Below are 11,277 nucleotides of genomic sequence, written 5' to 3' on the forward strand. Positions count from 1 at the left end.
TTCTTTTCTTTTCTTATCTTTTAAAAGAATAAAAATTTCACAAACTTTGACATGCAACAATTGATCCTCTTCACTGATACGTGATAATTTCCTTTCACGAGCCGCTTCAACAACAGCTGACTGAATATCCAATTTTTTCTCACCAAGTTGCATATCTTTCAACAATCGTACCCTTTCCTCCATTTTCATTGTTCGTTCATATGTATATTCCGAAATATCTGAATCTGGCTGCAAAAAAAGGAAAAAACAAATTGATTGGTAAAAATTACGGGCAAAAATTTGAGAATGTGAAAATTAGAAATAATAGTTTGGAAGGTAAAGAACAAAAAAAAAAAAGAAAATTATAATGGAAATTCAAAGGTTTTATTTAGCAAATATTACAAAATCAGTAAATATCTTCTAAAGATTGGTTAATCAAAAAAAAAAAAGAAAAAAAAAGTTCAGGTATATCATAACGAAAGTGAAATGAACGAAATACAATATAAGAAATGATATGAGAAATTCGATAATTTATTATTAATTTCATCAGAATACTTATTCAATTATTGTATGTGTCATATTTTCTGATTATGATATACTATGACTTAAATATGCTAATTAATTGATATTAATTATGATATTTAAAGCTAATAAGCTATACCTATCTAATTCATTCATTGTTTATTCAGGAATGAAATAAATTGAATAAAATTAATGAGAATTTTTAAAACATTAACCAATTCAATGACGAAAACTTGTGCTTCAATTCGTAAATGATATAAAAATGTTTCCAAATCTTTCTTCATATTGAATGTATTATCATCCATTTGAGCAATTGTAAATAATCTTAGACGTGTGTTACGCCAAGTTTTATTTTGTTTTAGAAGAAAAGGTAAAAGCATTAATAAACCACCATCATGTACAATCCACCAAACATCTAAATAACCATGTAGCTGAAAAAAAAAAAAAGAAAGAAAGAAAATTAAAAGAGAATCGTCGTCTAATAATCAAAGAAAAACAAACCGAAATTTTTCATATGTTATTTTAAAATAAAGAAATTTTAAAACTATTAAATTATTTCGAATTCAAAATCAAAATTCAAAATTTAAAATGTAGTATTTCAATTTCTTCTTCAACAATCAACAACATCTTTATTTTATATTCGGTAAAAATGGTATGATAAAGATTGAAAAAATACATGGAAATGTAAAAATATATAAAATATAACAGACGTACTTTAACCTGTGAAGATGGAAATATTTTCACATTTTTTGGTACCAATATTGCACAATCTGCAGCATCCGCTGCACGTAGCGTGCTAACGAAACGTTGACAAACAGTAATTTCATGTGATTCAGCCCATTCATCAGGCCATGCAATAACAACCGTATTATGTCGTAAGCCACCCAAACCGGATGTCTATAAAAAGTTACCTTTTCTAGTAATTACAGAAAAAAAAAAAGCCTCATCAATTTAATACAATCGATCAAATGTAGAAAAAAAGTTAAAAATTATTTAAACCTGAACAAGACAATATATTCCTTCGATAATATTATTCACCATTAAGATATCATAAAATCCATGTATTTTATGAAATTTAATCTGTTGATCCATTTCCTAAAAGTAAGAAAAAAGAAATTTTTTTTTCCTTTAATTACAAATAATTGATAAATATTTGATTAATGAATGAAATTTTGGTAATTAATGAAAATTAATCAAAACTTTACTGAAATTTTTGCAAAACTTTCACATTTTCCTTTTTTTTTTTTTTACAGATGTTGACGAATTTCGACGTTGTGTTGACTTAGGTGAGGAGTTTAGTCCGGTCCTCTGTAATAGTGCTTATGAATATCCACGAAATTTTAACTGTGAATTCTATGACAAATTTGCTTGTCAACGTAGCAAACGTTATATCTATTCGTGCATTTGCATCAACAATCACCGAAATGCGTAATTCCTTTCTTGCTTTTTTTTGATCTTACTCCATTAATCCCTTCACTTGTTAGCTTTCATTTTAATTTAATTAACTGGTTTGATTGTTCCGGAACAGAAAAGCTTTCAATCTCATGGACGAAATTAAAATTTGTTAATCTCAAGAAAAAGATGAAAATACAATGGTAGGAGTTGTATGAAACAGGTGGAAGCGATAGAGATTTTTTCGGAGTTCATAAGCCTCCTTATTTGTTTTAGCTATGTTTTCTTTAACGATCAAATAGCCAAAAGCATTGCTGATCCTGAAATATTCTGACGGCTACATGAAGTCATGTGATTCTACTATTTTGAAAGTTTTGCTCATTTTTCTTTACTTATAGTAATATGAAGACCTGTGCCAACACAACATTTTGCAGCAAAGGATTACCTGAAAAAGAAATTATATCATCCACTACGAAAATACCGGAAAGAACGACCATTTACACTACTGTTGTTCGCACTACCATCATTCAAAGTTCAAGTGAGTATACCCGTTTTTCCTGTTTTCCAAAAGAATTTCTCAGTAAATTATTTCCCTTCTACAGAAATCCTCAACTGTACTTGAGATTTATCTCCCTCGTTAACAACAAGTTTTAGAACTGGTTTCATGATTCTGATTTCTGGATTTAATATCTTGCAAAGATATCTTTGGTGTTCAAAATTAAACTACAGTTTATTTTACATTTAAGGCCTTTTTGTATCTAAATGCTCGAACAATCTTCACCTTTCGAATTCTAACAAATTTGAAATTCCAGCTCGAAACAGAATAACACCTCAAAGGAAATTTCATCCTGGACCACAGTTGTCTGTGCTTTTGAAAGCTCTCTTTTCCATCCTCTCAATACTAAATTGCTATTATAATAGCAGATAATATATAGAGGGAATTCTGGAAAGTGTTATGATGTTGAAGCAAAAAACGGAAAAACCAAATTGTAATTTGCGATAATTACTAAGAATTATATTAAATTATAAAATAACTGTTCTGATATACCGATGGCTGCAAACAAAACGAAAAAAGCACCATCTTATAATAACCGGTCAATACTCAACAGTGCAAACAGGTCAGCGATGGTCTAATGTAGATCAAGTAAAAGATTTGAACCAGTAAAAGTCTCCAACAATGATAATCATCAAAATTCTAACTGAAAACCAAAATCATAAATGTGACCGAAGTTCTTATGTAACTTCATGTCATACTGCGATTGCGTAAGGATATCTCAAATGAATGCAATTTTAAACTCAAATATTTTTTAATTTCATCACAGACCTGGATTAACATTTAAATTATATTCTATGACATTGTCGCATAATGAAATGAAATAGAGAGAAACTACAGAAAACTTGTGTGTACCACTGAAGCAATAACACAGATATGACATAAATGAAAAACATGTTTTGTAAAAGTTAACCAAATGGAAATGTTTATGAGGGGAAGATATGATTCTTAATTAAGGATGTATCATCATGTTCACATTGAAGCAGCAAAATAGACGAAATAGTACATGGAAGTAATTATTTAATCATTGCCTTCAGGAATGTGTAAAAAATACAGAAAAAAAAACTAGCAAAGGTGATAGCAAAAAATCTCATTCAGCAAAAAAAAAATGCTGATAAATGAAACCTGAAAAGATAAAAAGACACAAGGAAATTTCAAACAGAACTGAGAAACCACTGAATATCATAGATGGTGAAATTTGTATGTTTCCAGATCATTTCAATTTGATAGAGTCAACATCAATGCCTGTCATTTGGAATATATCACACATATGCAGATATTGGAAATTTTAAAGTTAAACAAAGATCTTTTATTTCACACTTCAAGTCTTAATTTTTCAAAATAAAGTTACAAAGATATAAATTTAAATTTCAGCCAAAAAGTAAATAAGTCAGTCATGTCACACAAATGCGCCAAATTTTGGACTAGTAAGTAAAACTAGACCGGTTGTTATGATCTAAATGATAGGCTTATACAACAACACTCAAACTAGGAATTCGGTCACTGAGATAAAATTATATCTTTTCCCGCAAAACTATCACACAAAAGAAATGCCGAAATGGAATACAATCAGTGAAAGTGAAATATATAGATGGCACACTATAAATGAATAAATAAGATGCGTTACATAAATAAATGCTATAAAGTTGGATTAGTCTTAAATAAATTTTGAGGATCTAAATTAAATACCAAATATTACAGTGAACAAAGCTTCAGCTGAATACATAAAATATGCAAATAAATGAATTTCAAATGAAAAGAAAAAGTGAAATTAAAAAATCAGGAAATGCGATCAATCACAACTCGAGAAAAAATCAATTGCAGTTAGCAGTGAAATTGATTAAGCCATTGTGGATATGTATGAGAGGGAGACTGTAGTAGAACGACTATATGCGGATATGATAAATTGTAATAGAATGGCTATAATGTGGATATGACAGGCTTTAGCAAAATGATTATAGGAACGATTAAATGAAATGCAAATTAAGATAGGTATGGAACATGGAATTTCACATAATTCTTTTTTAAAAATAGATTCCAACATTCACCGGACATTTTTCAACTGTATTTCAAACTCCTTTCCGGATATTCCGATAAGTCTCGCGTAATGCGGGAATAACAGTAGTAGAGTGACATTAAGGCAGAGTAAGGTATATTCATTTCCAAAAATATGAAATAAATTGACAATGTTTCATCAGAGAGTTGCAACTAATGCTATATAACTTAAAAGCAAATAACTGGAAACTTTCGATAGCTAATTCCTGATTATTCCCTATTATCAGGAAACAAATGGAACCGTAAGAGTCGATCACAGCACCACTTAAGAATACCACATTTCGTATTTTTGGAATTTTAATTGATTTGTTTTGCAAACGAGGGTAAATCCCTGGCGCAGCTACAGTGATCGAAGTCCACTGTCAAATTATTATCTGATAATTTCCGCCGATTTTATTTTGGATTTCACATCCAAAAAAAACGTATCATTCATGAAGGAAAATTAGCAGATTACGACATAACGAATAGACAACAGAAGCAATGAGGGTAGAAGTTTTAGATAATAAGTGCAGTGTTCGGTGAGTCCAGTGAACCAGCGGTTGACTTACGTTGAAGCAAAAGTTTTCTAAAAATATTTCATAACTACTGTCAGTTATCATTTCTTCAAATAACAAATATAATTATAGAATGAAAGAGTTTCTAACAGCACAAAAATCTATATTAAAATCAATGTGAAGAAGCCACGATATTCATAGCTTTTATTCGGAAAGTACCCATATCACTATTCTTAATTACTTTAAAAAAGAAGATATCCTTGGAATTATTCACCATATTCAACGGACATAAAAAACGCGAAACTTATGATAAAATTACCCGGAAAACTAAGACATACTCAGAAGCAACAAAGGTACAAAAAGCTTGGTGCAATTTTTAAATGCAAAAAATAGTCTATTAATTAAGCCACCTTAAGACACATGAGATGAATAAAATAAATGTATAAATTTAATTGAAGCCATCTTATGAAATATCACGTAAAAATTTAATTAAAGTCACCCTTAAGAAATATGACATGAATAAAATAAATGTATAAAATATTTTCATCATTTGCAAGACTAACTGACAGACCTATCGAATGGTGTAATACGATTTATACTCTGCTGTGAATCGAACATCGAGGTTATTGTTGAAATAATTGAACTGAATGATAGTTTCGATAACGATCGTCTTACCGCAAAATCATCTAAACCACGATGTACAGCAACCGGCCAATCACCCATTGCTAGGCGTGCTTGATGTTTATAAAACTCTGCACAAGCCAAACTTTGCTGAGTTGGCTTCCTAAATGTTATGTTCTAAAGTACACACCAGAAATAAGTGACTATTTGGCCAATAAAAAAAAGAACCAATTAAAGCAAAAGCCCAAAATTTTGGCTTCGAAGGGTACAATTTTTTTTTTTCTTTAATACACTTCAATATTCTGACAAAATTAAGCGACTACGCCAACTGACTTACAAATCAATTATAACATGACGGAAAACTTATAAAATTGGGAACGATGAAATGTAATTAAATCAATTATTTGCCTATATAGTCTTAGTAGCAAGGACGAAACGACAACGCTGACGGACGATAAAGCCATTGCTGCTGCTGCCATCCACGGTTGAATTGCAAAACCCCAAGGCATGAAAACACCTGAAATGTTAGATTGACATTTTACGGCAGAATACTATTAGCAAACCACACCTTCTCAATTTTATCAAGGATTTAAACATTAAACCGATCCACACACAATGAGGATAGCTAATTCAAAATTAATTTCAGTAACTGATCAGAGATAAAATACAGATATTGGGCCTCCAAATAAGCCTTTTTTAATGATTTTCAAATTTGAAGACCGATAAAACCATTAAATTAAGAGTAAATCTGAAAACTTTTCATAACTCAATGATGCTGTTGAATTTATTTCCAATTCAACATTTATTACTTTTTTCCCTTGCCTTTTTGCCGTTCATATCCTTTCAGTCGTAAATGTTCTTTAAGTCATGTTCAATAAGATCATAAATTAAACTAAGTAATCCCTATCAAGATTAAAAAACTAAACCTAAGGAAGAAAAACTAACCGGCAGCGACAGGGATACCAATAATGTTGTATAGTACAGCGAATAAAAAATTAAGTTGTATACGACGTGTCGTCCGTTTCGACAAATCAATCGCTGCTACCACATCAATAAGATCATTCTGCATGACAGTAAAAACACTAATCAGTTACATACTTACCTGTATCAATCAATTTTGTTTCATCAATCACTGCTTTCATGAAGGTAATTGGCATTTTTCCGAAAATGGCTTTCTACTTCTCCCAATTCAAATATATGTAAGAGACAGTAATAGTTAGTAAGAAAAAAAATCAGAAAATACACCTAATTACAGATACTATGAACTGAATAATGCTCAACCGACATCCTGTTCTAAAATAAAATTAACTGAAAATTTTACCTTAACTAAGACGATACCTGCACTTTCAATTGCAACATCTGAACCGGCTGCAATAGCAATGCCAACATCAGCACTAGCTAAAGCTGGACTATCATTTATTCCATCACCAACCATCGCTACCCGCTCTTTCCTTCCCTGAAATAGAGGACAAGGAAAACCAGATGATATTTTTTCGCATTCCATATAAGAACATATACCTTAATGTTAAATGATTTCAATTAGCCCATTAATACATATGCCATAAAACTGAAAAAAATTATCTTAGAGAAAAATATAAAGCCATATTTACATGAAAGATAGCGGAAAAACTACTAAGAAATTGAAAAGAAGACTGAAGAGGAGTGCTTGGACAGGATTTAAGCAATAGGAAAGAAATTTAAGTTGCAGTAAGATGAAAAGCGAATTCTCGATAACCAACTAACATACCACTTACAATATCAACATAACATACCAGCGCAGAAACTTGTTTTAAAACCTATTAGCATCGAAACTTGTTTTAAAACTTATTAATATGGTCAAAAATTATTATTAAATTTTAAGTTTACAAATTAATAGTAGCATTATTTTCAAATTTATTTTTCAAGAAAGTGCTTAGAAAATACCTGCAACTGTTCAATTTTTATTCGCTTTTGATTTGGTAAAACCTCAGCAAATACTTCACGGATACCAACTTGTCTAGCGGTTGTCTCTGCAGTACGAGCATTATCACCGGTCAAGAGTATTACTCTGATATTCATACGCTGCAGAGCCCAAACAGCAAGAGCACTTTCGTCCTTCACTATATCTGCGATACTTATTATTGCGACAAGGTAACCTGGAATATGAAAGCGACATTATGCATTATGTGATCACTTTAATACTAATATATCGTTGCAGTGTCTTTTATCTAAGTACTCCGATAATTCTAAACGATACCTATTTATTTAACCTATCTCACATCAATATTTGAAAGTTACAAATTTGAAAAAATTCATAGGAGAAGATTTCATTAATTATAAATATTTCCCCACCATTTATTGCACACATAACAGATATGTGACCAGCTATCTGCTCCTCCTTAATAAGATTTCCAACATATTCATCAACTGGAACTGCATTTTTCATCATCCATCGTTCGTTACCGATTACAACTCGAAGTGGCTTATTATCATTAAATATATCTCTATTAATACCTGCAAAAAGATTGCAATCTAATTTCTTGTAGTCAACAAAGACCATGAAGTAAAATTTAAAATCAAAAATTCAAGTAGCAATAATGATATCGAATATTTTCTATTGAACAAAAATATAATTGAACAAATAGTACGGATAACTTTATATTTTAATACAACGTGATGTATAAAAACAAATCCTTTCTTTTTTCTTCCCTGTAACAATATATGAAGGTATTAATTACAAATGCCTGGAAAATTCCTCTTATAATCGTAATGCAAGATGAATCATTTTGTACAGAAGTTGCCACTAAAAGGATTTAGAGAAAAACAAACAAATAAAAACAAAAAGAAAAACAAAAACAGAACGCGATTAGCATGTTGAAGTACTTGAAGGAAGCAATATCCTACAGCTTACCGTAATGTTCGTTCCTAATTAACTTGACATCACCACTGTTTAATTTAATTATCGAATCAATCTGGGATCCCTCCTTTTGTGCTGTACTATGCAACATATCATCAATTTTTCGCACTTCACAAACAATTCCATTTCCAGCTGATGCATGAAATCGTCGCACAGTGGCCCATTCTTTCGTATTTAACCACTATGATATAAAAATGCATAACTGCAGAAGAATTGTATGAATCAGAAGATGGTTTAGATGAGAATTTAGAAAAGTTTTACTGGAAATTTTCTATGATTTTCTGACAAAAACTCATTTAACATTACTTACTTCTTTTACAAAAGAAGTAATTGAATTTGCAATTGGATGCTCGCTGTTTGATTCAGCCGAACCAATGGCTGCGAATAATTTCAGTAGTGATAAATGATTTTCCAGAATCAACGTGTGAATTACTACTACTCGTGGACGACCTTTGGTTACGGTGCCAGTTTTATCCATAACAACTGTTGTGATCTGGAAAACTAAAACTCACTTTCCTTATCTATATATATTTAAAAACGACTAAAGATAAAATGCAAATGTTTTCACTGAAGGAAATCATTTTAATTGTTGTTGAAAGTTTCAAAAAATTCATTTCTTGCTTAGATGGACCATGCATTTACTCAATAGTTGCTAAAACTTACAATTCTCAAATATCCCAAATCATTGGAAGAGGTTTAAGAAATAATTAGTGCTTACCCTATGGGCCATTTCTAACGGTTCACCACCTTTAATGAGTATTCCATTAACAGCACCGATACCTGTACCAACCATCACTGCTGTCGGTGTTGCCAAGCCTAGTGAACAAGGACATGCTATTGCTAACACTGTGATGGCTGCTTCAAAAGCGCGCTTCAGTATGATTTCCATCTTTGTCCTTTGATCCTGAAAAGAAAAAAAGAAAAGAATTACCAGTTTTCAAATATTTCTCAGCCCACAACTACGGATCTTAAACCAACGCCTTCCCTGAGAATTTAAATCACACATTCCCTAGCAGCAATTTAACATATAGATTATTTAAATAATCTATATCACCCGGGAAATACAATCTCCCCATAAGATTTTACTCATACATCAGGACATCAGTGTTTTGTTAGTCTTTATGCTTCTCTTTATAACGAAGAGAAAAATTTGAACGATATGAACAAACGGTAATATGAACAACGTAGTAGGTTTCGACGCAGTTAAAGAATAACATCAAATCAAACACAGTATGAAGAAAATACCCTCAATGTAACATTAACCTCTAGCAAACTGATATTGAAATTTCCGTTTCAAAATATTCGACACAAATGTTATAGTTTTTAAAAAACTAATGATGGTTACGTTTCACTGTAACATATTCAGATATTCTACATTTTTTATTTCACATGTCAGAAAAGAAAAAAAATTGTACCGTATACTCCATATCCACAATGTAGAAACCAAGAATAATCCAGGTAACAAGTGTTAATGTTGCTAAACCAATGACCAGTGGTACAAAGAAGCCGGCTATTCGATCAGCTGTTTGCTGTATTGGCGCCTATAAAGAAATGAAACTACATGGAATAAAAATTAAAATGATGAAGTAGTGAGTAATTAAATAGCGAAATTAATCGTTTTAGATATAACAAAAATTGGAAACATTATCAAGACAGAAATGAAACATCCCTTTAAAAAAACGAACTTTAGAAGTTTGTGCTTCCCCAACCAAACGTACAATTTGTGCCAAGGTTGTTTCCTGACCAACATGAGTTGTCTGTATCAACAATGTCCCATGTTGATTGACGGAACCACCTATTACTGTGCTTCCTGGAACCTAGTATTTAAGCAACAATAAATGATACTTACTGTTTCATCGGCAGCAGTAAGTGATAGCTACTGCTTAAACAAAAACAGCAATGAAATCAGTAACGCAATAATCACCCAACTGCAGGGCGGAAAATCCCACTCCTGCTAAAGGTTTACTGTTGCATTACATGTCTGCGTTACCTGTTAATGTACAATAGATTTAAAGTGTTAAAGTTTCATACAGGAATCCCGCATTTTCATTTCCTTTATAGCGACATCCTTCCCGGTTATCATATCAGTCAATAGGTGAGAAAAAGTCTTCTCAGTGTTCCGCGACTTTGATCACGTGAAATTTGAGCCATTACAGCAAAAGAAAAAACAAAAAGCAGAAATGAAGGAGTTATGGAAATGAAGGACCTTCTCTCTTGACAACAGGCATCGATTCTCCAGTTACAAATGATTCATCTGCTGCACTTTTACCATCTACAACAATTCCATCAGCAGGAATTTTGGCACCCGGAACAACTTTCAATAGATCACCTCTTTGAACCTGAAAAAATCCAGAAAATTAAACAGTCAAATCATTATCACTTTCATTTGTTTCCATTCAGTACATAATCAGATATGCTTAAACATGCTTAACGTATATCGAAATGAATGTTTTTTTTTCTTTTCAAATCAAAACTGACCAATTCGACATTAATATTTTCCTCAGATAAAACACGTCCATCGTTATCTCGAGTGACTAATACTGCTTCTCTTGCTTGCAGTGACATCAGTTTACTCAAAGCTTCTGACGTTTTACCCTTTGCCTTATGCTCCAACCATCGACCTAACGATACGAATGTTATAAGCATTGGTGTAACATCGAAAAATGTCATCGGACTACTTGGCCAACTAAAATATGAGCAAACTTAAGGCAGAGCTGACGAAAATAATATTATATATTATATTATATATTATATTATATATTATA

General features: G+C 31.4%; 2 protein-coding genes across 2 annotated transcripts in view; both read right to left on the reverse strand.

Moving 5' to 3' along the window:
• LOAG_09007 (hypothetical protein) overlaps positions 1-1,593 on the reverse strand; it is a gene marked incomplete at both ends in the record, with an annotated part of 1,754 nt that extends 161 nt beyond the window's left edge. Inside the window, 4 exons of the mRNA XM_020447841.1 lie at positions 46-228; positions 717-932; positions 1,216-1,398; positions 1,501-1,593. Coding sequence (XP_020301968.1) covers positions 46-228; positions 717-932; positions 1,216-1,398; positions 1,501-1,593 — 675 coding nt within the window. The remainder of the gene's footprint in view (positions 1-45; positions 229-716; positions 933-1,215; positions 1,399-1,500) is intronic.
• A 3,381-nt stretch (positions 1,594-4,974) lies between these two features.
• The window catches only part of LOAG_18376 (copper transporting ATPase), a gene marked incomplete at its 5' end in the record, with an annotated part of 9,680 nt that continues 3,377 nt past the window's right edge, over positions 4,975-11,277 (reverse strand). The window contains 14 exons of the mRNA XM_020451036.1: positions 4,975-5,066; positions 5,567-5,779; positions 6,025-6,133; positions 6,562-6,679; positions 6,938-7,072; positions 7,540-7,751; positions 7,948-8,109; positions 8,507-8,693; positions 8,823-9,005; positions 9,231-9,416; positions 9,928-10,053; positions 10,198-10,322; positions 10,719-10,851; positions 10,991-11,198. Of these exons, the coding sequence (XP_020305219.1) occupies positions 4,997-5,066; positions 5,567-5,779; positions 6,025-6,133; positions 6,562-6,679; positions 6,938-7,072; positions 7,540-7,751; positions 7,948-8,109; positions 8,507-8,693; positions 8,823-9,005; positions 9,231-9,416; positions 9,928-10,053; positions 10,198-10,322; positions 10,719-10,851; positions 10,991-11,198 (2,167 nt within the window). The 3' untranslated portion in view covers positions 4,975-4,996. The remainder of the gene's footprint in view (positions 5,067-5,566; positions 5,780-6,024; positions 6,134-6,561; positions 6,680-6,937; positions 7,073-7,539; positions 7,752-7,947; positions 8,110-8,506; positions 8,694-8,822; positions 9,006-9,230; positions 9,417-9,927; positions 10,054-10,197; positions 10,323-10,718; positions 10,852-10,990; positions 11,199-11,277) is intronic.

Source organism: Loa loa, assembly GCF_000183805.2.
Source record: "Loa loa unplaced genomic scaffold supercont3.281, whole genome shotgun sequence".
Taxonomy (NCBI): Eukaryota; Metazoa; Nematoda; class Chromadorea; order Rhabditida; family Onchocercidae; genus Loa; species Loa loa.